Source organism: Limulus polyphemus, unplaced genomic scaffold, assembly GCF_000517525.1.
Source record: "Limulus polyphemus unplaced genomic scaffold, Limulus_polyphemus-2.1.2 Scaffold5839, whole genome shotgun sequence".
NCBI classification, from domain to species: domain Eukaryota; kingdom Metazoa; phylum Arthropoda; class Merostomata; order Xiphosura; family Limulidae; genus Limulus; species Limulus polyphemus.
Genome location: NW_013671449.1, coordinates 19,622 through 46,856, shown reverse-complemented (window position 1 = coordinate 46,856; position 27,235 = coordinate 19,622). Strand labels below are relative to the sequence as shown.

At 33.7% G+C, this 27,235-nt stretch overlaps 1 protein-coding gene across 2 annotated transcripts in view; it reads right to left on the bottom strand.

The window, feature by feature from the left end:
* Positions 1-2,271: 2,271 nt before the first annotated feature.
* Positions 2,272-27,235, bottom strand: part of LOC111089302 (serine/Arginine-related protein 53-like) — a 28,592-nt gene continuing 3,628 nt past the window's right edge. The window contains exons 2-8 of one of the 2 annotated variants that reach the window (XM_022401551.1): positions 22,002-22,117; positions 21,508-21,807; positions 16,710-16,794; positions 15,630-15,681; positions 14,915-15,117; positions 8,345-8,515; positions 2,272-4,841 (exon numbers count right to left, since the gene is read on the bottom strand). In XM_022401551.1, coding sequence (XP_022257259.1) covers positions 4,749-4,841; positions 8,345-8,515; positions 14,915-15,117; positions 15,630-15,681; positions 16,710-16,794; positions 21,508-21,807; positions 22,002-22,078 — 981 coding nt within the window. In that variant the 5' untranslated portion in view covers positions 22,079-22,117 and the 3' untranslated portion in view covers positions 2,272-4,748. The remainder of the gene's footprint in view (positions 4,842-8,344; positions 8,516-14,914; positions 15,118-15,629; positions 15,682-16,709; positions 16,795-21,507; positions 21,808-22,001; positions 22,118-27,235) is intronic. The other variant, XM_022401552.1, reaches the window with a different exon arrangement.

The window sequence follows — 27,235 nt, the reverse complement described above, 5'->3', positions numbered from 1 at the left end:
AAAAAAATGTTCAGTGAATTATTGCAGAACTGTTTAAACTTGAAGGCATAAACTGTAATCTAGTATACTGAGTGTGTCTCACCACGAAGCTTTGAAATTTTGAGAAAATGTGAGAAAAATTATAGAAATATTAAATCAAACAATTTATTTAAGCCTAAACTAGCTACTATTTAGCAAGTTTTTTGAAGTTTCATTCACTTTGGTTAAGTATTGCAACTGTGAGAAGGAAACACTTGGTGATATTGGTGACACTCCTCCAGTCTGGGAAAGGTTAATACAATCCCAAAATTCCTAGGTTCTTTGCTATAAATCTCTTATCATCTAAGCTGAAGGTTTTTCAGAAGTTCTTGGGTTCACTTCTTAAATATATTCAACAGATTAATAGATAGAAAACTATATGTGTATATTTAAAATTATTCACGTGTAAACTCTTAATTATTTTATAGCATAATATTTTGTTTCTTTAAGAAAGTAATACTTACACTTGCTGTGATAGCAAAATATTTTTGCTGAAATAAAGGTGCTGTTTGAAGTGATGTTAAATATTCTCGGGAACATAGTGTAGTTATAGACCGAAGTGATAAAGGTGTTGTTTGAAGTGATGTTAAATATTCTCAGGAACATAGTGTAGTTGTAGACCCAAGTGATAAAGGTGTTGTTTGATTTTTAATTAATTAATGTAATATAATAATATCATTAATATAGTATGAATTGTAGGGGTAATTACAATCCTTTACTTGCCAGTATATCAGAGTTACAAAAGCTAAAGAAATGTATTGTGGAATTTTCAGGTTCTGAAAGGCCAACATTAAGGTGCATAAACTATTAAAATGGTGCAAGAAATGATGAACATGAAAAAAAAAAAAGGTGCTATATATCCAAAGTGATTTGTATGCTCAATGTAGTTATAAAGCTTTAAAACTGTTCAAAATAAAGTTTATTTTCCTATTTTATGTTTCCGAAATGATTTTCACTTAGTCTGAAGCATACCACACAAAATATCAAAGGAAATATTTTTTTGTCCAAACTATTGTCAAAAAGCTCACTGTTTTGTGTACATCTAAATGTCATTTGTGTTTTCAGGTAGAAACTAACTGATATAAGATGTTCTATCCACTCTTTCTTCAGTCATATATATTTTCATATTATAGATAAACTGAACATTCATAAAGTCATATTACAACATTGTTATTGTTCCAAGACCATTATCTTAATAAAGTGTATGAAACTAAACTACAATTAGCATAAAATATAAATTGTAAAAATTATAGGAAACTATGTATTTTAACAATTTACTGTAACTATGATAATGAGCCCAAAATATAGTAATGTGGCAGTGAAAAAACTGTTGAATTTTACTCTTTCACAAAGAAATGTTTTTATTCAGATAAATTAAGAAACTGAGCAAGGTAGTCTGTATTTAGTAGATATCTTTGTAAACAAGATATGAACCATCATAAACTTGCAAAAATTTTCTTTAACAAAGGTTACATACCACAGTGGTCATTCTGTAAAGGCTTGTGCTTTTTGGATGACCCTGTTTTTCTTTTTGTATCATTGGTTCTCTAGGATGGGTCATACACATGTTGAGAGGTAGTACAGAAATTTGTATAAGTTAGTATGAACTGGGAATTTATATAATAGAAATTATCACTGATGTAACTAAGCAATCTAGGACTGTGGGGTTTTCCACTAGGAATCTTCATTTTGACTCGTGCAATGTTCCACGATCTTTGTTTCAATTCCTTTTGTGTAGACCTCTCTCCAGCTCCAGCAGAGTTTTATACAACGTGCTTAGAAACTGACCAGAAATTTCAACTTCAATTTTCTTTGTGTTTGTAAGTATATGCAATAAAAAATATTTTTATTGTGCATTTTTCTGATTTTTTTTTGGCAAAACATTCCCCGAGGCCGCTGTGGATTGAAGATATTTATAGCTTACCTGTAGGACAGTGGTGTATCTGAATACTGTATGAGAGTGGATTTTATGGTAGAAATAGAAAAATAAATATTGTTCATTAAATGTTGTAAATACTGGCCAGGATAAATTCCTTAATATGTTATCCTGTAACAGTCATGATGTTAAACAGAAATGAGTATTTTTTAAGAAAATTAAAAATCACCCATCTAGAAAAATTGAGAAAACTATGGGAACATTGTTTGTGAAATTAACAAGAGGTTTTTATAACTTTAGTAACTGTATGAGCAAGTCCAGTAATGTTAAAATGCTTTTGTTTAAAAAAAAAAAGTACTACACTCAGTAACACAGGATGACTAAAACAGGAATTTAATGGAAATAATAAAATTGACATACACAACATTTTGACAAGTTAACCCTGAAATTTACCATAGAAAATGAAATAAATCCTACATTGCTTTATCATTACTTTAATGCCAAAATGATCTAAAACATACCTATACAGATATTGTATGAACCTAGTCATCCACTTATGATTCTTAATGAAGGTTATCAATAAAAATATCTTTGGTTATTCAATGTTATGATTTTGTAATTAAAAGATGTTTTCAGAAATTAATTTACTTGTTTATAATATTTCCTTTTATTAGAGTAAACAAACTGAGTAGCTTGCTTTGATCAGAACTTAATAAAGTTAAATGAAGCCATGGAGAATCACAAAATCAGACTTACAGATAATAAAAGTTATGAAACAAGGGTTGTTGATCCTAAAGCACAGTTCATCGTTCCTATCTTTTGTACGTGATTTACTGCATGTTGTAAGATGTTAAAATTCACCATCTACAAACCAAAGTTTACTCCTGTCATAAAACTTGGTTACTTCTATTAAAAAATAATAATTTATCACACTAATGTAAATGCATTACATATTGGGGAATGGTGCAGAAATTAAGTACTTGAATGAATGTAGATATCTCTCTTTTTTTGTTTTTATGATTTTGAGTACTTGAATGAAACTCGGGTTAATTTTAAAACGGAGTGCGAGAACATTTTTTTGTAAAAATAGGATTAAAGAAATGTTAATTACTAAGCTGAAAAGTAATACACAAGTATTCATTCACCATTTCTTTATAGCTTTTTAAAAGTAATATAGAATTAAACTAATATCTGGATGGTTAATGTTCGTCAAGTCCTCCTTTTGAGGTTTTAAAAAAATTACCCAATTTAAAGATGAAGAGTTAACTTGATAAAACATTGTATGCTTTTATTTCTATTAAAATCCCCTTTTTAGTTGATTTTAAAATTAATTACAAGGTTGTTTTACAAATGACGCTTAATGCCATAGCCGGCACAACATATTATAAAATGTTGGTACTACTGTGGGCCAGACTTATGAAAGATGTAACCAAACATTTTGATCATTATGTAAATTTCATGAAGTTTGTAATGTATTACAAACAAGGATAAGCCACAAGTATAAAAGTTTTTTCATTCTTTTTGTCATATAAGCTGGTATGCTTAATGATAATTTTTAAGACTCTTGTTCTGCATGAATCACTCAAACCGTTCATTTTTAATTACTTAAAACTAGTATACCATATTAAGAAACAACTTGGATATGGAAAAAGGTAACTGTAATGAAGATTATAACAAGTTTTGGGGTTTGTATTTATAATTATAACACCAATTAGTCAAGAAACTTGAGACACAATATCCATTTGTTAACCTGACAACCAACATTTGGCAAAACATTACAATTAAGGATAGTATGATAAAAAAAAAGATGCTACTTATACAACATGTTCACACAATGTCTAATAATAAGAGTAATATTATATTTCAGAGTCCCAAGCTTTCATACCTGTTTCAATGTAAAGACCACATTTCAATTATTACATATTCTAAATGTGCAAAAAATGTTTGGTAAATTATTTCACTTATTAATGAAGATGATGATGTTGATAATGGGAAAAAACAACATATTTATAATTTAATCTCTATTTAAATTATCCATTTTTTCTGTTATAAATTATAACCACAAAAGACACTAAAACAGGGTCTTTTTGTAGACACCACTCGTGAATCAGAAGCTTTAGATTTTGAAATGCTAATAAACATTTCATTGGATTGGCTAACATCATATAAATTTTGTAAAAATGAAGCCACAAATTTACCTAGAAGTATTTTACCAAATGACCATGAATGATTAATGTCATGTATGGTACACATTAGATCAGTTCACTTGCCAAGTTTTAATCCAATGTATAACTTCAACAAGAAACAGAATTCCAATTTTTCTATACTTACTGTTCATTTCATACTGCAAGATGCAAGAAAATAACTGAAATTCTGGTAGAGAAAACAACAAAACAATGACAAAAAATAGAATAAGCAGATGTGATGACCAATTTACTATTCACAAAAGATTAAAATCTCCTACAACACAATGGAACTGCTTCCACAAAACATCTACTTTAATACAACCAAACTGCCTCCATAGGTGAAAGATTAAGAATTTTCCTGCAATACACTGGAATAGATTCTACAAAACATAAGAGAGATGTTAACAGTGTCCAAGAGTCTTAAAGTGAAGCTAGTTAATCTTCAGTGATTTGTTAACTTGTCAACAGTTCCAAGTTACTAAAATGTATAGAACTCCAACAGTGTGGAGAGTTCATTCAGCTCACAACAGTCAAAATATCAAGCTAGACAATTGGCTCACTGTACACACTATGAGCTAGGTCCTTTATAGTCAGTCACTGATCATTACCAACTGTTGTTTTTTCTACTGAGTGAACATCACACCATAATTCTATGAGAAGAATGTATCTCAGGTCATGACTCTTCCATTTAATTTCTTCCTCTTCAGTACTGATAACTTCTTCTTCCACCTCTCTTTTTTCACTTCTGGGTCTTCAAATAGCTGTGAAAAAATTCATGCTATGAGTTTTATGTCTTAATGTTAAAAACATTTGCACATACATACATTTTATAGTAGTACTACTACAGTCATAAGGTTTAAACTGCAATCAAAATCCTCATGATAGTCTTGCACAAACAATTTATTGATAGATGCAGAATTGACTTATGAATAAACACAATGAACTAAAATGTGTAAAATTTTGCTAAAGACATTTCCATCAATAGTTAGGTAACCTATACTTGTACACTAAATAAACTGGGATAATATAGTCACATGGAGGGTGTTACAACTTGTCTAAATGTTAAAAAACAATACAAATCTCACTGATAAAGCCTTAATAGTGAAATATTGGCTTAAATAAAACAATTAATGTTTTCTGGAGTAATAGGTGGTGTTTTATTCATCTTTTTAACAATGAATAAAATTACCCAGTTTGCACTAAAAACTTTAAGCTCTCATAAAATGTTTCATTCTTTGTTTTGAAATAACAAACAACTATTTTCACTAACTAGCTTAAATCCAACATTTTCTTAAAGGAATAATATTACCACAGCATTCCAGTACCACTACAACACTTATATGAAATGAAAATAGATTAGAATAAAAAAAAATATATATTAGATCACCATATATTAAACTGTCAAATCAAGCAGCTAAAAACCCAGAGCTAGTTCAAAAAGTATGTGGACTAGAAACCAGAACTTCAAACAGAATTATACTTTCTATAACCAATAATGATTTATTTTAATACATTAAAAAACAAACTTCCTACTCTGTCTATGATTTCTAAGGAGATAATCATAATTATAATAAGAAATTACTTCACATTCTGCAAGGATTGAGTTTGTAACTTCTATAGGGATTTCATCCTTAACCATTTTGCATTGGGAAGGTCAAAGTGTGCAATTCACAACTTTTTACATAGTTACACTCAAAACTTAAATAAACTGCTTCATTATCAATGTATACGAATAAACTTGGTATCAAACATAGTTAATAGATCATCTTTTAGTATTATATAAGTTTAAGTTCTTAATTTATATGGAAGTATTTGAAAAATCCCCAATCTTCCCGAGAAGTACAGAATCTAACATAAATTACTTATTATAATATAGATATTACTCAGACAAAGCCTATGTTTTATAGCCTTCAATCTTATTTGTTTACAGAGCCATAAACTAGAAAATCAGACCCACTTACTATGCCCACCTGTCATATCCTCTCTTTCATAAATTGTTAATAGTTTTAATCTATGAAATTACATAGTATATAATGTTGCTTTCCATACATGGCATTGTTTATTTCATCCATCAGTTTCAAACTTTCTCTTATGGTAATCACATTGATGAGCTAAGCTGAATTTTTAAAGGATCTTATCACATAGTTAAAAACCCAGAAGAATTATGATAGTTACAAGTCATTGGTTGTTTTTTTGTGTGTTATTATTCCATGTTCTTAGGTGCATTTATGTAATTAAATAAAAAGTATTTAGTGTAGCAATACCTTTAATATAAAAAGTATGCTTAAGTTTCATCAACAGTCAACAACAACAACAAAAAAATAATGACCCAGGTAAGTCTTATTTTTGATGTGTATTCTTTATTCATTATTATAAAAGTAACTAAAATGTAAAAATTAGAAAGTAACCAGGATTAGGTAAGATAATGAAAAAAAAAAAAATCTTGCAAGAAGTTCATGCATTATTTAATTCAATATGGTAATGTGTGTGAGCTGCATGTTCACTAAGTGATTTACCAGTTGTTTAGTGGGATTATTAGTTAGATGTGGTTCAAAGGTCAATAAACAAATAACAGTTTGTATAAATAGATGTATACTGTTACCAGCTTTAAGCTATTTAGGATAAACCATTGTGGTTTCCTATTACAATCTGCAGTCATTCTAGAAAGAAAATAGGGTAACTTAGATTTCATAATTTTATATGGTGGTTATGAGGTTGATCTAATCAATCGACCCCATATAGTTATGGTAGAAAAAAATAACACATAAAATATAAAGTTTTTTGAAAAAAAAAGACATTCTATATTTATTTAAGAGTCTTTAGGGATTAAACAAATGAAATTTGGAAATTTTCAGATCATTTTAAGATGAAAATTACTTTTCACTCGGAGTAGTCTACAATCTGACTCCGTATATTACAAATAAAGTTTTAGTAAAAATAGTTAATTGAAAATTCTGATATTTTATCTACAAAACTTTTAATGATTACTGAAAGTCTGCCAAATTTCATGAAGCTACATTAAGTACTTTTAGAGTTATAGTATGTTACACTTACATGGTAGTTACAAGATTGTGTAAAATACACAGACGTGTTGTTAACCTGTATATTTGGATCCCCAACACTAGATTAATATTATTTTTTAATGAAGTTTAACATGTTCTGTTATTCAATAACTGTATAGCTGTTCGTGTTTCTAACAATTAGCAAACACAAAATAACTTGTAACAGTACAATAGACTATACAAATTACCATGACTACTAGTTCCTTTTTCCTGGAAAACAAAATTTTCACTAAAATAAACAATCTAGAATGGAGACTTATAAAGATAGAAAAGTTGAGTACAAAACATTAAAATGATTTTGGAGTTTATCTTGAAATTACAGTTCGTGTTGCTACATCTGATAATGCTTTATCTGATGACTGTTGATCAATTTCCAGTGGCATCTCAATCTTATCAATAGTGTTTTCTAAGAGCTTTTATTGGGAGGGCAAAGAGTTAGTAGGGAGAGGAAGTCAAGCGTTATTAAATACAGAAGAAATAGGCTTTTTTACTTTTAAGAAGTGTCTATTTATTCTTTTTCATTATTGAAACAATCTAAAATTATTCCAGGTTCTCTTTGCACAGCTTCACAATGGTCTGAAGGTGTTTCAGATTAATATCAAACCCATCACCTAGGTCTGATTGGTTAAAGATATACACTATGATTACTTCTCCAAAAAAAATTAATACTTTTATGTTAGTGGAAGTCACAACGTAGGGAGAATTTTAAAATCTTAAAAGACTAACCCCGATATCTGTTGGGGGGCAGAGTATGATGCCCCCTAATGCCACCTCACTGCATCATACTACCTACAAAATTTGTATTTGATGTGGTTGGCACATGATTTGATTTGCATATTCAAAACTGTTACACATAAGCATAACAACTCCATTCAAACATCAAAATTACTTCAGTACTGTAGTGATTTAATCATCTTGTAATACTGGTGATAGCTGCATTTTTTGCTAATTTGATAATACTGGTAATATCTCAAACTTTCACACCTAGTTGGTAATAACTGTGATGTATGAAGCTATCATCAACTACTAAGAAATACTGATGGAACATTCAGTCAGTATTTCATAATCTGCCGAATGATACGGTCATATAACATTCAAGTACTACTAAGAATCACAGCTTCCATGAACTCTTTTATTGCTCTCTATATATATTAAAAATGGATTTTAAAGCTGTTGTACAAGACTACTACATATTTACTTACACTCTCATGACAAAGCAGTTCTGAGTTTTCCCACCAGGTTCTTCCCAGAGAAGTACTAGTTGCTGAAATACTTGATTTAGTATTAGGATTGGCTGTTGAAGATTTTATCAAGGATGTTCCATAGATTGCTGAAGTATGATCATCAAGTCTGAAGGAATTATCATTCATCTCCTATAAAAAGATATTTTGATGTTAACATTTATCTCTAATATGCTTAAAAACGTTTTGCATAATGATTTGAAAATAGAGAAAAATTAATCTTTTAGTATCAGAAATACCGAATAATTTATAAGGTCTTTTTGGTATGGTAGTGAAAGAAATTTACTCCAAATTTATGATTTTCTCATTTTTTACAATTTAAAGTCCCAAAATGAATCTTACTTTACCTCGTATCCTTTATTCTGTTATACGAAACCAACAGCTTCTTATAAGATACATTAATAAAGACTGCAGAACATGTGCAACTTAACTTTTGTCAAGCAGGAAAGTACAATAAATATCTAAGTCCACATCATTAAACAATTACATATATTGTTAGATGTAACACTACCTTGGCATTATATCAATATGAATATTTCACTGAGTATTAGACATTTTCTGAAAAAAGTGCCAAAAGTTATTACTTTTCTATACCGAAAATATTTTTCCGATAGGTACTTACCTTCTCTCACATGTATAGCTATTCTCATTCAGTGCTGCCTTCTATGTGCAAAATTTTTTCGCATGCCACAAGCCTTGAACTCCCACATAAATCATCATGCAACAACCCTCCACCAACAGGAGTGCGAAACACTCTCCTAATGCATGTGGCTCCCTCTATTCAATTCTACTGAACTATCACTTCGAGATTAGGCAGAAAAGAAAAGCACCAGGTTTCAGTAGGCAGAAAGTGTGAGAGGAGGGAAGTACCTATGGGAAATATATTGTTGGTATAGGAAAATAATAACTTCTGATACGCTCTGCTCACATGCAGAGTATCCCACATTGAATAGGCTGAGGGATAGTGCGAAGGATAGAAATAAGTATCCTTCAAAAGCATCTGAAGAACACACATGATGTGTGATTCCTCCCCACTGGGAGAAGAACACATATGGGAGACCACACCATTTCTGCACCAGATATACTTTGTGCCTAGTGTGGAAATAGGTGTCCCATACACAGACAGAAAGTGGGAGGAGCACAACTAAAACGGAGAGAAAAACCAGATGGGTTTGAATCTGAACCACAATATACCGAAATATGAATCCCAGTGAAGAAAGATTGTAGAAGAACCATCTACAGATAGGAATGTAGGCAAAGCTAAAAGGATGTGCTCCAAAGTATGGAGCGGCTAGGGTACAGTGAACCATATGTGACCAGTGAACTCCAGTCCAAAACCAAGCGGCATCAGGATTACAACTTTCGACCCGTGGTAAGAGGATGGTCTACATTGTCTTCACCTCAGGTTGAGTAGAACAGAATTATATACATGTCAAACCAATCTACTAAAAAGGGCACATATGTGCAAATCCATAACCACCCATACATCCAGGAACCTGACATCCGAATGATGGTACAAGGGGATGTGCCAATGCGGCAGTTCACACCAAACCAAATCCAATCTGAGTGGAACCCCTCAGTGCAACAGCAGCCTCAGGAAGGGGGAAAAACTTCTGAGGTGGAGCATTAGAAGGAGAACCTTCACCCCAAACAACATCATCCTCTGATAGAACTGCACAGAAGTTGAAGTGCATGTGTGTGCAACATCAACCTCTGGGATCCACTGCACGGAAGTGGAGAATATGAGGCAAAACTATGAAATTGGAGTGAGGACGAGGAATCAGAACCAATATATATGTGAGGATTTATGCTGTAATCTAAAACCACTCACTAGGAACCAAAATCCAGGTGATTGTAGGATGAGGGGTCCTAATCAATAGGGTGAATTGCAATGTCATCCTCCAGATAGAACCCAAAAAAGGTTGAAGCACAATATCAACCTCTGAATACCACTGCACGGAAGTGGATTGCTTCTGTAAAATATATACAACCACACCTTACGAACAGAACTGCATAGAAGCTGGGTGCAGCATAAACCTCTGTGATCCACTGCATAGAGGCGGAGCATGTCTATTTGATGGACACCATCTACACCACTGCCCTTCTCTCTACTGAATAAATGAAAATGATCACATTCAGGAGAATACCTCCATGGTCCACCACCCCAGCAGTTTGGAGCTGGAAAGTGGTAAGGACTCCCATACTCCACTAGAAGAACAAGGGGAATAAAATGCAGTGGAGAGTCTGGAAGAATGCTAAAACCAGAGACAGTGCACTGGGTGACCACAAAAACCCTATATTGAGAAGTGGACCACCCCTGATATACTCAATTGAAGGGACAGCAGAGATGAGCAGCTATCCCTTCTGCATTACCCATGTAACTCTATGGGTTAGTACCATCCGGAATGAGCATATTAATGAAGCAAATATATGTGAGGAAAACCTACTAGTAATCTTGTGGAACACCCCATCTCAATGGTGTGCATTATTGGCCATGGGTATATTGTTTTCTGCATAGTGCAGAGTTCAGATAAAGAAAGCATACCTGGACAGGTGAAAATTGTTTCATGCCTTATATTAATGCTAAGCAAGAAGCTTGCTCTATAGAAAACTCGTGGCTATATACTGTGGCCACTGTAGAGATTGAAACCTGGACCTAAATGTTATAAATCCTTAAACATACTCCTGTCCTGCTGGGGGGAGGACTCTGAATGGAAAAATATATATAGAAAAGATAACTTACCCAGTCACAGCTGTACCAAAGTTTGAAGGATGGTGGTACCCTGATGAGGAAGAGACAGCTATACAATGAAGATGGTGGGAGATGAATGTATGAGGAGTAGGCCACATGTCTGGCTGAAGAGTTTCCTCCAATGGAAAATAAAAGTGAGACTCCAGAAAAAATAGGGAGGTGCCCGATCTTAAGCGAAGACACCTGGAACAGAATTCAGGAAGAAAAAAACAGGGAGGAATAGACCAAATGAAGCAGTTGATGATCATAAGTTGTAAAGGAGAACCACTAAAGGAGGCCATACGGACAATGGAACAACAAAGAGCACATACTAGACATAGAAGTCTATCTGTAGCAGAGTGGGATTAAAGGTGGGAAATGGATAGAAGAAGAAATGATGAGAAGGAAGAAAGACTCTCATGAGCTGCTTTAGTTTTGAGTAGGAAAACTCAATCTGGAAGAACCATGTGACAAGGATGTCAACGATTCTGGAAGGAATGTAAATGCAACTGGCAGATCCAGTTCTGATTAGGAAAATACACTGCCAGGATCTGAGAATGATGAAACGGAGACCAAAAATAAAAAAATAAAAATAAAAGGTTATTTGGTGTTGGAGTAAAATGGCAAAATCATCTAGATGAGGAGTACTCCACTGATTGCATAGTCACCTGAAAACATTGGTGGTTGAACATGGACAGCACAACAAAGGGAGTACTGCTTCTTCCAACTCATCCATATTTGGGAGTTTTGGTTCATCAGCAAGAGATTTCTGGGCAGTAGTCTCAGATTGTTATGTCTTACCATTTCAACACCTTGTAGTTTATGACATGCTATGGTTCATTTTCTTCCACTGATACAGTACCAACACGTCATGCTCCATTCCAACAATTCCACCATTTTGGCGTATTTCAATCACTATGTAGGTACCCATTCCTGTTCCCTTTGTGGTCGCACATTGCACCTCCTTTATTTGGCCCATATGTTGTGGATAAATCTCCTTGTGTGTCATGTTTTGGATGCTTTTTACCTTATGGCAGATTGACTCTCAAGCAGATAGTTGGTAAGGGAAGGAGGAAGGGAAATTGGGGAGTCCAAGGGATCTTAAGCAAGATTCCATGGGCCTTGCAGCGACCTCTGAAGAGAATGCATGTGTACCCAACTCATAGAAGTCCAAATCTTTAAAAGTGAAAGAACCTTTTGTGCTGAAACCAAAGAAGCAGTGAAAGCGTGGAAAACTGGAAGCACTACTGAATGGAGAAGGATGGGCCTGAATGTAGGGATGTTGAAAAATACACCCAAGTGGATAAGGTAGTAAGTAAGCAAAATGAAACTTCACAAACTTTATAATCCAACCAACACAAGCTGCTACTGTTAGCAGCAGATGTGTGTTGAGAGAAGACTTCAGTTCAGAAGGAGATAACAGGAGCCATTCATCCAAGTAATAGTGTAAACACAACCCTAGAGCATGCAGAAGTTAGGCAAAATATACTTATGAAGCTGAAGCAAGTCTGAAAGAGAAGTTGCGAAACTGATACATAACCCTGTAGTGGAAAAACTGAAGATAACGTCTGGACTGATGAGAAATATGAATATAGAGATAGTCAATCGAGATGTTTACCTTGGTCATCTATAATCCTGGAGAAAAAACTCCCTTGAGTATGATAAAGAATCAGAAATTGGTTGAGGCAGGACAGATGGATCACAGCACAAAAATTCCTGGAGAAGGTTGGCTGACAGGCATAATAGCTTTCTGTGACAGAAGGGTCAGCACAACTTTGGATAGACTCTGACAGGTAGCTGGATCCCTAGTTAATGGGAAATAAATTGGTACAGAAGACAAAGGTGAAGGAGAAAGAAAAAGGATGAAAAATCCTTTTGACAAAACTTGGATCACTCAAGAATTGGTAATAAATAACATTCACAGGGGAACAAAATTGGCCAAACATTCCTCCACATGCCTCCTGAAAGTCACTGGAACTGCTGCCAACAATGAACCTGACTTTGGGACACACAGTGAGATTTTTAAAACATAGTGGTAGGAACTGGTAAAGGACAGGAGGTTGTAGGAAGAGAAACAGTTATGGGAGAGATCATGATATCAAAATGAATAACCAAAGACTAAAGGGTCGAATGTGGACTCGTAGAGTCCACATGTGATTCCAAAAACAAACCAATGAAGAAAATGAGACATCCAGAAGTCATGAAGATAAGGGGAAGATATATGAATCTGTGAAAAAACAGCATCCTTCCAAATACAGCAGCAACAAAACCAGGTGTAAAGGGATAGGGCTAAAGAGGAAGGAGGAAAAAAACCCTCAAGTGGAGTGCCTCAGAAAAGAGGAGTATGTTGAATAAGTACTGGAGGAGAGCTGTAAGGATATGAAGGTGAGAAATGGATAGGATTATCAGGGACAGCCCCCAACTGTCATTGGCAAAAGTGACTCCAATTGCTGGAAGTTGAGAAAGGGTTACTCAGCTTGCTGATAAGCCAAAGCAAAAAGATCAGAAGTCCATGGAGGACAAGGTACACTAACACCAATCCTCAACTGAGAAACGAAATGCTCAGCATGAACCCTGATGTCAGGGAAAGGAGGGAAAACAAGAGACCCTAATGATGGGTGTTGTGTAAAGAAGAAAGGAACAATATTATATGAAAATGGAACACACCCAAGAAAGCATATCCAAAAAGGCAGCGTTAGGACTAGTAGATCTTGTAGGAGATGCATGGGAAGACATGGCAAAGTTAGGAGGAGGAAAAACAACCTGTCAAATCCTTCTAGTCATGAACAGGTTTGGATAATGCAGGAGGAACCCGAACACTATCAAGAGAAAAAGGACACCTCATATAACAATCAATCTCCTGATGAAAGATACCCGAAAATTCTCATTCGAGACCTCAGACATGAAGTAGTGGTAACAGTATCAGAAGCTGTAAAACACAAACTTTGGAATTCATCTTAAACCGTGAAGAAGTCGAAATTGAGAAAAAACAACAATAAACAAAGGTAAGTTATCGTGGCAAACTACTACAGAAAAAACTAACTGTAGCAAATGAGTAAATCAAGTAAATCACTACTTTTGCAAATAAAAAAAATTAAATAAACCCACCAAAAGGGCACAACTAAAAAATGTCTGTACTCAATCACTGCCTAAGGAGAAGTGATAGTTTGGTAGAATCAAACAGAGGGAGTCACATGCGTTAGGAGGGTGTGTTGCACTCCTATTTGTGGAGGGTTGTCACATGATGACATGATGATTTACATATGAAACACAGATGAACCATGTTGATCATGGTGTATAAGGGAGTTTAAGGCTTGTGGCATGCCAACAAATTTTTGCATGTAGAGGACATCACTGAACAAGAATAGCTGTACATGTGAGCATAGGTAATGTACCATATCAGAATTATCTAATCAGAGTACCCGAGTCAGCATAGCACATGCCTGATCATCTTAACCAAGATAATGAACATATCCTCATGTTGTCTTATTATGTATTGAAAACTCTGAAATCAATATATCTTTTTACAAAACATTTTCTTTTAAATTTATAGATTTCAAACAAATGAATATGTACACATACTATATTTCTTTCACTTTAAAAACAAGAATTACATATGGAACACCCAGAATTTCAAAATTTAAAATGAACTAATCCATGTTTGCTCATGACTGCCCTTTTTGACTTAAAAGTGTAAAACAAATGTTATATATACATATATTTATTCATGATTTGGAAATTGAAGCAAATTATATTAAAAAAAGATTAAAAATAAATAAATAATAACCCCAGCACTTTACTTTATTTGACTGAACTTGGCCTTGTTTACTAGAGACAAAAGACTGTTGAATGAAGGACGGTGAATTGATATCCTCAATAGTTTGAGCTCTCTTATACTGCTCTGAAACTGACACAGCTGTTGAAACAGGAGTCTTTGTTGAATCACCTGCCCCCTTGGTCCCACATATTAACCCTTTTTCTCGAAGCTCTGCATCAGCATTAGCTGAAAAATAACAAAAACATTCAAATACAGCTATTGTGCTTGGTTTGAGCCACAAAGTTAGAAAAGTGAAACAATGGCTGAAATATCATAATGAATTTCAAATATGAAACCCGAGTGGAAAATTTAACATACATATTTAACGTACTTCAATTACACACTGTATAATAGCTTTAATAAAAAGGATATATAGTAACTTTTAAATACTTTTATTCTAAGAATGATTTATTTGTATTACATAAAATTTTATCCCTTTGCACTTTGGAATCAGTAATTCTTATAACATGGATACAAATAAAATTATGTAAAATTCAAGAAGTTAAACCTATAGACCGTGTCTGTAATCTTTGAAATATAATGTCGCACATTAACGTACTAACTGATAATTCCCAAGGCAGAAGTATTCTTCTAAATATTTTATTAAATTTAATTTCTCATGTATTCTACTCATTGATTTAAATTTGTAATTAATGTTTGAAACAGCTATTAATTCATACAAAAAAAAACAACTTCACCTGCAGCTTTTAATGCTAGTTGTAGTTTTATTTTCAGGACTTCATCTTCATTCTTAAAGAAACAAACAAAAGAGGTTACTTTAAATTGTGTTGAAGAAGAAAATACTTTGAACAATACATAATGAAGGAAGCAAAAAAAAAAGAACAACATTTGGCTTTAATTTTGGAAAACGTTAATTACTATGTTAGTAAATGGCTACATACATATATTTTTCATGTAAATTAACATATTTTTAGCATACATTTTTGAAAATCACCTTAAATATACACGTAAATGACAACCTACATATTACAGATGAGTATATATTTCTACATAGTTTGTTCCTATCTAGATTTTTGATGTTCAGTCTGCTCCATTCACTTTTTTATGAACTGTATATATATTTTCAATGCAACTACCTTTGCATGCAGTTATTTAAACATTTAACTCTCATATCACTAAATTACTTTCAAACTAGTTTATGTTTTTCCTATTACAACACTTGGTGTAGAGAATTTATAAAAAAAAAAGTACACACAAAATAGCTCATTTTTTATGTAAAATATAAAGGGGAGATTCTAGCAGTAATTAATGTGGTTAATGGTACTTTTGTTTATATTTTCTTGTGCCATTCATATGTGATTAAGAACCTTGTAACAGGCAAAGTTATGGGCCCACAAGCAATTTTGTGCACGAAAAGTTTACAAAAATGCATGTAAAAAGCCAATGATAATAAATTGTTCTAGGATTAATCGTGTGAACTCAGGTCTTTTCTTATATGCAGGAAAGATGTATACTATTCACAATGGTTTGATTGGTCGTATGACAAAGCCAGATTGGACTACCTGCTCTGTCCTCCGCAGGGAATTGAATCCAGGATTCTAGCAATTGTAAGTCTGTACACTTACCGCCATACCATCGGTGGACTATTCACAATGGAATAAGGATAGAAAGTAAAACTGAAATTTATCAGGATCAATACCACTAAATGGTTAAAAATTGGATTAGTTTATTAACTATAACAAATATTGAATATTTTAAGTTACAAAAGAAAGATGTATAATCTACTTTAGTACTTTTGTAAAAAACACACACATTACCTGTTGATTACCTGATCCTGAACTGGCATTTCTTACAGATTTACTACTGGAACTTTTTCTACTGGTTGAGGACTTTCTCCTATTACTAAAAAATAAAGAAAAATTCTAAAATCTGAATAATTCAGATGAGACCTGTGTCACTTGATTATGTGATTTGGTTTTTCGTTATTAAAATGTATGTAAAGGGCGACGAAAAGTATGCACAACCATGAGATGTTAGAAACTTTAACTGTTCATATTGTGATACAAGGTAATGACAGGATCACTTGCACATGTTCTTCAAGGTTAATAACACCCCCAACCAGTCATTATAACAAAAGAGAAAGAATTATTGATAAACAAACATGACTAAGAAAAGTCATGGTAAAGGCAAAAATTTGAAATATAGGTTATACATTAACTTTTATGCCACACATAAATTTTTGCTAATCAAATAACACATATACAAAATATGAAGATTTGTTCTGCTATTGTATGTTTAGTTTCAAAAATTAATTTGCAACTATTGTGAAACCCAAAACTCTTATTGTTTCAGTGGAAGTCACTTAAAAAGAAATGTTACAACAAATTTTTCGTTCTAAATAAAACACAATAGTCAGCATTTATTATAAGTTTTGACTCTGGTACAAGTCAGTAAGTGTTATAATTGTATACCACCATGTAATGCAAAAGCCGTTTAAAAATTAGAGTTCTTGTAGCTGAGACTATTGACAAAATATGCAAAGTATAACGACCACAATGAAAAAAAAAATGTTGGAAAGTAAAATTAGAGATTGAAAATTGAATTAAACTATTTTCATTTGGGCCTGTTGAGGCTTTAACCTAATTACATATTTTATAACACAAGTTATCACACGATATGTACACTATTTTTTTTTACTTTTTAGCTATATATATATACCTGTAAAACCATTAAAATGTAAGTACTTTAAAAAATTACCATAAAATGGTTTGTAAGGGGCAAACGGTATAAGTAGTGGGTTTTACTAGGGAAATCGAGGCTGAGATGCACTTTTAAAGAAGCTAGTAATGAAAATGTGTAATTTGTATGTACAGTGCTAGCAGTGACTGTCTTTGTAGTGCACATAGGGGCTAATGATGTAAGGAAGGATAGGTCAGAGGAGCTTATTAAGTACACGATATTGATAAAGGCATTAAAAAAAAGGGGCCACAATAACTTATCTCTGTCAGGAATACTAGTGAAGACTTAAATTTGGGGATGAAATTATAAGTTGGTCACTAGTTTTGAATGCCAGGCTTAGGTTACTATGTACGGACGAGCAGGTTGGCTGGTTGGATTTGTGGGATCATTTCCAATAGAAAATGGAGGTTTTTGAAATGATGATGTACAACTTCTACGTCACCCTTTATATACAATTAGGTAACAACTTTAAGAAAATCCATTTACATCACTGAAAATCTTTCATTGCATTTTCCTTTTAAAAATATAACATGTATCCATATTTGTGGGTAACTGATCCATGGGTGAGAGATTTATGTAAACTATGTTATTTTGAGATCTATTATTAACTTTCATTCAACAAAAAAATTTTCTCCAAAAATATTTCATTGTAATAATATACCAAGTGGAATTGAGGTGGGAAGTTTTAGTTGAAAATGATTTACACCGTCACACAGTGATCAAGTTCCAATCCCTGTTGTAGAGTTACTATTAAATGTTGATTATCATCTTCAAGTTCTGCTACAAACTTAAAAGAATTTAAAATGATATCACAAAATCTTATACCAGTTCTTGGCTATGAACCTGCAAGCTTCTACAAGTTCTAGGAGAATCATACACATAACTATTATTTAAAATGGTTTACTAATAAACAGAGTGTAGCACAGTTATGTTCTCACCTAAATTACAGTCTGATTTCGATGATATTAGGATATGTTACTTTTATAGACATATACAATAACTTTATTTAACTCTTGTGTTTACACAGGTAGGGAACAATGTTACATATATTGTTACTGTAGCAGCAGAAGAAACTCATTGCCAGCATCGAGCTGACTGTTACCACAGGTCACATTCAGGAATCATTTTCCTGGACACATTCAATTAGTGACAAAATTTATCCAGAACTTGTATTTATATGTCTTTAAAGTAACATATCCAAGTAATGTCCGGAATGTACAGTATTTTAGGTGGGCACATAATTGTGCCTCACCTTGTATGATTAAGGTTTTAGTTTTGTTTCCTCTTTTTAAGTTGATTTACTTTATAATATCCAAACTCCTATCTGTTAAATCCAGGTAAACTGTTAATACAGGTGAAAAACTGTCAGGCCTGATAACCTTTAACTTGAAAAATGGACTATTAATAGAAGCGGAAAATAGACACCCTATAACCTTTAATGTAAGTAATGGACTGTTAATACAAGTGAATATTGCAAGGACCAGTGGCTCTTTAACCTACAACATGAGCAATGTACTGTTAATACTGGTGGAAAACTGCCAGAACTGATGGCTCTTTAACCTTTTATATGAATAAAAGGCAAGGTGAATTACATCATTTTCAGCTTGTTTTGCTTAATTCAATTACTATGATATTGCATATGTGACCTTAATCAATTAAAATGTGACAACTCTTTATGGAGTTTTACTTATTCATGGAAAAATACTATTGCAGAATAAATGAACACAATGTAAGTTATATTATAATTTTATTTCAGTACAGACCAAAGTATATTTCAAGTATTGTCATTTTCAAGCTTCATATCTTTTTGATACAAGCCTTTTATGTTATTAAACTCAAGAGAAATGTTACTTAAGAATGCAAATAAAACAATTTACTCCCTCACAAAATGCAGTTCTAAATTCAGGAGTGTAATGTACACTGAACATTTAAATACTAAGCAGTTGGTATAAAATGTTGAAAATAAACAGATATTAAAAGGTTAAACAAATGAATCATACTAAAATTTATCATCATGAATTGTTTACAAATTTATTGAATTATTGTTAATATTAAAAAATAAGTAAAATTGCAAAACTTTTCCACAAGTGAAAGTAAATTATCTCAATCAACAATTTTGTTAATGTGAGGAAAATCACATAAAATACATGAATCAGGTTCTACTAACTCAATTTTAAATTTAGACATAATATGAGGTACTTTAACCAGATAATTTACTATTTATGATATAACACAATTAAAAATGTATCTTATCAAAATCATTTGACTTTGGTCTAAAAAGATTAGTAATTTTTTCTAAATATAAAATTGTGGATTTAGTATAAAAATTGATACTTTCTCATATAAAACTTTGCATAAGTTCACGGTTTGATCTAATGCTTCAAACAATGTAATGAAATTGCCAAAATATTATTTTAGTGTTGATGAAAAGTCTTCCTAAAACAAGGATACTTTTGTTCAAGGCCAATCCATTTTGATCTTGACTTGCACTACATCTAGGACACACTGTGCACTTAGCAGAAAGGATATTAAATGTTCTTCACCTATTTTGAAAGGTTTCATTGGTTTAGATATGATCAATCATATTTAAGCCTGTCAATTACTGAATGATTTAAAACAATGAAAATGCTTACAATGAAGGGATAGAACAAAGTATCTTATTCCTACTATTCCTTCTAATTTCCTATTATATTATTTTCCTTTGATTGGGTTTTAACATTCCTTGATGACTTATCATTCAATCACTTATCTTTAACAGGGACTGCAATGTAAATGCATCTGCAATGTTTGCATTTCATGTAATAATCACTTCTTCCATTCCTGTGCTTGAGACTATGGTAATGTGGCTTTTGGTCATTTTTCCAGTGTATTATGACTAGTTTTTAACACTGAAAACAGGTCTTTCATAGGTAAATTACTTTGCCAAAGGCAATGGACTTTCACTAATATCTTCACACACAAGATAGGAGAAGTGCTTGTTTTCAAATACGATTTCTCTGAAAGAGGTGAACCAATAAGCATAAAAGTTGTATTTGAAAGCTCTAATAATAATTTGTTGTTGAAAGAAAATTTGAATGTTTTTTATCAATTGACAGATATTGTGATGACCAAACAGCCACTAACTTATGTACAACTGACTCCTGATTTTAGGGTTAATACGACAAAAAAGTCCTACAATATAATGAGAATGTGAATAACAACAACAGTATGTTCCAGATTTCTCTGATAATGAAATACAAGTATCTGACAGCTGAATTTTTTATTAAATACTGTCATTTATTGAAATTACTGAATGTCTTATAATAATCTCATGACTCTAAGATGAATGTTCTGTTTTATCTTTGTTGTTGCATTTGATGGATCTACTTACAAGAAATACAATTTAATATTTTAGTTATGTAGGAAGCAGTTGTTTACAGTCATTAAGAAGAAAAGATGGAGAAGTTTCAAAGATTTATAACCCTTGGAAATTGTTTCTGATTTGGTGACAAAAGTTTGGGATGATATAATGAATGTACAAACAATGTTTTTCAACATAATACAATTCAATAATCTTGTAAAAAGCATCTAACTAACCATGAAGGTTGTATGTTAAGTCACTTTTATGTACACAACTAATGCAGTTTAAGATTAGATAAATTTTCCATTAAAATGCAGTAATAGAAAAGAAAAAAACGTTATAATTCAAATCAGTATATTATGATCCATTTTTACATTGTAGGCTGTTTTAACTTTGGTTCATAATAACAAAAACTGGCAGTTAATGTCTGAAATATAGCTGAATAATATATATACAGAAAGCCAATTAAAGTAACTAACAAGAAACAATTCGTGATAAGGAACCCACCAGAAACAAGAAAGAAAAAAGAGGCTCACCGGTTTGGTGACTTTGATCTTGATCGTTTTGAGAGTCTTCTACTTGAATGGTTATGTGATGTGCTCCTTGACCTTGAATGAGATCTACGGGTTCTACTTTTGGAATATTTTGGAGATGGTGACCGATGAGATTTTCTTGTAGGGCTACTTTTTCGAGAACCAGAATGTGAACGGGATTTTCTCCGACGATATTTCTCTCTCGATAACGACCTACTTCTGCGACTAGTCTTTCTTTTCCGAGAATATCTTTCTATACTACTATCTGAACTATCGCTCGAAGAAGATGAACTAGAAGAGGAACTAAAGAAATAGCAGTTACAGATTACATACTTACTATTCATTATAACAAATATGTATCTATAAACATAACTGTAAAACTATGGCTAATATAAGCACAAAACAAACAATTTTGAATAATATGTTACAAGCAAAAATGTGCAAGTGTTCCAGTTACGTAATATACATTTTTTCAGAAACTTGCAAAACCAACTCACCTACTACTTCGTTTTTTATATTTTTTCTTTCTTCTGGAAGTACGATCACTGTCTGAGCTACTGCTTCTTCGAGGCATTTTAGAACAAATGATAAAACGATCCACAAATATACATTTCTATAATGAAAAAAGCACAAAATAGTGATTTATTAGATGAGTACTGATTGACTTAAATATGCTACAACATTAGTTATCCATTTCCAAAAATTAGAAATAAATGTAAATATAGTGATGTCCATACTGCACTTCTAATCAAGATTCATAACAAGATAAGAGGTGTATATAGAATAATGATGTTAGTTCAGTTGAAAGGTTGACTCACACTTTTCTTTCACTTACAGTGATTTCAATTAATTCTTTGTCATTAAAGTTATAATATTTCTACAGTGAAAATATGCTTCCTACAGGTAATTACTTGGACTCACATCCACAGCTATTCTAGTTTGGTGCTGCCCTCTATTTGCCTTTTTTTTTTGCATGCCACAAGCCTTGGTTTAACTGATTCATGCATGCAAATCATCCTGCAACAAACCTCCACCAATAGATGTGTGTGTCCCCCCCCCACACATGATTCATGTGACTATCTATGCTATTCTACCTAACTATCAGTTCAAGTTTAGGCAGAAATCTAAGCACTGGTGGACAGTTGAGAGGAAGGGTGAGCTGAAGTAAGTACCTGTCGGAAATATATTTTCAGTGTAGGAAAATTATTACTTCTGACAAGGTACCTTACTTCCACTCACCTACATAGCTAGAATCTCACATTGAATAGGTGGAGGGACAGTTGCAAGGAAGAAAGTAGAAGTATTCTTTGAAATCATCTGAAGGACCCCCTCATGAGGGAGCTTTCTAATAAGAAGATGATACGTGGGAGACCACACCACTTCTGTACCAGGTATACTCTTCGTCCAGATGTGGAAAAAGTAAGACTGATCCGGGTGGACAAATCTGAGGATCACATGCCAATGTGGGTAAAAGTAGGGATATGCTCCAAGGTATAGAGTGGCTAGGGCACAACGGACCATACATGGCATGTCAACTGCATCCAAAACTCAACCTCTGGAAACTTACATCCATGCAGGGGTAGGAAAGAGGATCATACCTTCTTTACCTCAAGTTCAACCGACCGGAGGAAGAAATCTCACTACTGATCTGTGAACAGGGCGCATGTGAGTAGACAGAAATCCATAGATATTCCACTCAAATCAAACAGACCAGAACCATCTCAAATGCAGTAACATCCTCAGCATAAAGACATCAAGGGGTAGCACAAGCGGAAGATGCATAGCACTACCAAGTGCACCCACCGTGACCCACAACACTGGAGTAGTGCACTTGAGGTAAATTGAGTGAGGGACCAGACACCTTGATCACATGGTTGGTTCAGTCCAAAACTCAATCATGTAAGGGTAGGATGAGAGATCTCAATCAAAGGGGTGAACTGCATGTATGGTGGTACACTACACGTCTGAGTACATCATGTTGATTGGTTCAGCTCTAAATCCAAAACTCAACCTCCTGGAACTGACATATATGTGGGGGTATATATAATGGTTCACTCCAAAGTTGAACGGCAACAGGTAAAAAACAATAACCTGACAAGGAAAAAAACGGCAACACAATGTAGCTAGTCAGAGATGAAAGTATTTGGAGTGGTCCACGTGCCTTCTTGAAGAATTTTCTCCAAAGGACGATGCAGATGAGACGGCAGGAAAAAAGTAAGGTACCTAATCTGATGGGAAGATACCTGGAATAATTGATGGAAAAAAAGGAGAAAAGGAAGAATAAGCCAATTGATTTAAAAGCCGAACCCAATTGGTAAGGGTAGAAGGAGAGGGATCACAAAGAATAAATAGACAGAAACAGTTATGATGAAAGGAAGCCATGCGAGTAAAAAGCACGAATGGGTCATAGAAGTCTATCTGGATCAGACATGGAATAGAGGTGGGAAATTGAAGAAAGGAGAAATTACCCTCCTGAGCCACCAAAGTCTTGGGAAGGAAAGATCAATCCAAATAAAGAAGAAGACAATACAAAGTACGTGAAATGACAATGGCAAATCTGACTGATATTGTTCACAGGCCAAAACGAGGAGGAAATACACCTTAAGGGAAAAATGAAACATGAAGACAAAGGTTCAAATGGAGGTACAGCAGGGCAATGAAGCACCACATTGACATCCCAAGCTGGAAAGGTAGCATGCTGTGGAGGGTGACTAATCCAGAAAACATATAACAAGAATGACAAGGTGTGGAAGGCAAAAACTGTACGGTACCTGGAAAAACAAAGAGTGTTGGATAAAGCTGCCAGTTAACCCATGATTGAGAAGACCAAAGACCCATGATCAATTAACCAAGTGAGGAAATCTGTAATATAAGGACCAACAACAGAAAACGTTCATTGTATGTTGATAAACCTCCATGGAAGAAGGTTGAACTGAATATTCCAACAATGAAGCTACACTTTGTGATAAACCAGATTTCCTCACCAAGGACCTGCTAAAAACCAGATTTGAAGATGAAGGGTAGGAATGGTGGGATGAACTACCTGGGACCAAGGCTGTCATAGAAGAGATGGAGTGCTGGGAAGAGGCAATGGTGGAGCAGATTGGATCTGAAGCAGCAGCGGAAACCACGGCTGAGCCGGCCAGTAGGGGACAATCAGAAGGACTTGACATGGAGTCAATGATAGAAATCACCTTGGGAAGGAGTCAATAGGAGGATACACATAAAGGAATTTCTCTGTCCAATCCTGACTGAACGCATCGACAGCCAGAGCTGGAATTCTGAGAGAGGAGATTTTGTACTGTCTCAGACAGACACTGACATGTGGTAGGATCCCAAGGCAACAGAAAGGAAATTGATAGCTGAAACAACAGAGGAGGGGAGAGAAAATCAATGACAAGTTTTTCAGATAAAACTTTAAGGACCCATAAATCCCTGGGGAGATCTCACCACAGATCAACAAACTGGGATAAATGAGCTCCCACTGGACTGGAAATCACAGAGTAGTCTCCAATACTGATGGAACCATAAAACTTGTCATCAACTAAAATGATAAGAAAAAGATTCTGTGTCGAAGGAACAGGTAAGGGTCGGGAAGGATTAAGATGGGGAATGGAAATAGGGGATGGTTGAGGCTCTGTGTGAGACAAACGATCAACTAATGAGGAAAGAGTCAATTGCTGTCTCACAGATTCCACTCAGTATTCCAAAGATGCTGGAAGATCTCCAACCATCGACCAATGGAGAAAAGGGATGAGGCATAAGTCCTAAGGAGATGGCAAATGAATGAGGGACAAAACTGCATCTCTCCCCCAAAAGATCATAACAACAGAGGAACCATGTGTGTAAAGAAAGAGCCGAAGTCAACAAACATGCCAACAAGGATGTAATTAAGGCAAATGTATCCCCCAAAAAACCCTTAGGATCTTAGTGGATTGCCTCAGAGAGATGAGGTGCATGGTAGAAAAGTACTGTAAGATAGACATGTAGTATGACAAAGGTCAGAAAATTGGGCATAGTACAGAAGAACAGTACAATCAGTGTCTGCATCCCCAAACAGATAAAATGAATTCCAGTTGCTGAAATCCAGGAATGGAAAATCAGCCTCATGGTTGGCTAAAGCAAACTGATCTGAAGCCCGCGAGAAGGTGGAAACATAAAAGACTGAGAGGAAGAAGTATCATATAACAAAGAAGGTAGAGGATTATAGGAAATTGGGGAAAGGGATAGAACAGAACATACCTGGGAAGTCATGTCAAAAAAGGCCATATTAGGCCTAAATGGAACCCACAGTAAGAACTTGGGAAGACACAGCAAATTCAAGAGGAGGAAAAAGGCTGTCAAATGCTTTGTTGTCCCAAACAGATTCAGCTTGTTCATGAGGAAGTTGGTCAACATCAGGAGAAGAAGATTTCTCAAATAATTATCAATCTCTTGACTAACAATTGCAGATAATTCCAAAGTCCAGTTCTCCCCACCTGAAGCCTGAGTAAATGTGCTGGTAGAAGGTACAACCTCCAATATGGTAACATGCATTTCAGAATTCATAATGCAAGTGTAAACCAAACACAACTGTGTTGGTAAAGAAGGAAAAGCACAGAAAAATAATTAATTCCATAAATGGGTTGAAATGAAATAATACCATGACTAAATGAGATTATGTAAAACAAATAAAAGGCAACTGAAAAACTAAATGCTACGAAAATTCAAATCGAAGATAACATTAAATAAAATGTCCAAACATGAGTACTGCCAAATGAAGTGATAGTTAGGTACGATAGCATATACGGAGTTATACGAGTCATGTGGGGGGCACATCTATTGATGGAGGTTTTCCACATGATGATTTGCATGCATGAATCAGTTAAGCAATGTGAACCAAGGGGTACATAGGAGTGAATGGCTTGTGGCATGTGAAAGAATTTGGCAAATATAGGGCAGCACTGAACAAGAATAGCTATGTATGTGAGAGGAAGTAAAGTACCTTGTCAAAAATTCACTTTACAATTACACATTTTAGATTAAAATCCAAGATATTATTATTATTATGTACATGTACTCATGTTTTTCACCATTTGAAGGTGCATACCCACATAACTATTTTAGTCATTTTAGTACTGGGAATAAGGCTCTGACTACAGGTACTAATCTACTAATGGTGAGTAAATAGATTTAGAATTAAAAATGAAAGCATTAGGTCCAGCCAATGTTCTCCCTAGGATTTAAAGAAGGACAAAGATCAAATACGAAAGCCTCTCTATCAATTTTGATATGTCAATAGAAGTGAGCTAGTGTCTGATGATTGAAGAGTTGCCAATCTTATTTCTACTTTTAAAAAGGGTGATAAGAACTTTCTTGAAATTATAGACCAATTGGTCAAACTTGTGTGTGGGGGAATCTAGAGTCTGATAAAAAATTAAATGAAACATAATATAATAACAATAAAAAAAAGAGCTAACATACATAGGATGTTTCAATACTACAGATTAACTTAGACCAATTGTAATGTCGGATAAACACTTGGCAAATTACCTTTGATTATAGTAATGCAAGGTAATGTATCAGGGTTACCATAATTTGAATAAAACATTTAATACAAATGAAACCTATTGAACAGTATGACTGAAGAAAAGGATTTTGATATACTGGTAGATAAGTCACTCATGTGATTAAGGTAATTACATCTTTTTTTTTACAAATTACTTCTTGCTTGAAATTTGTGTACAATTTT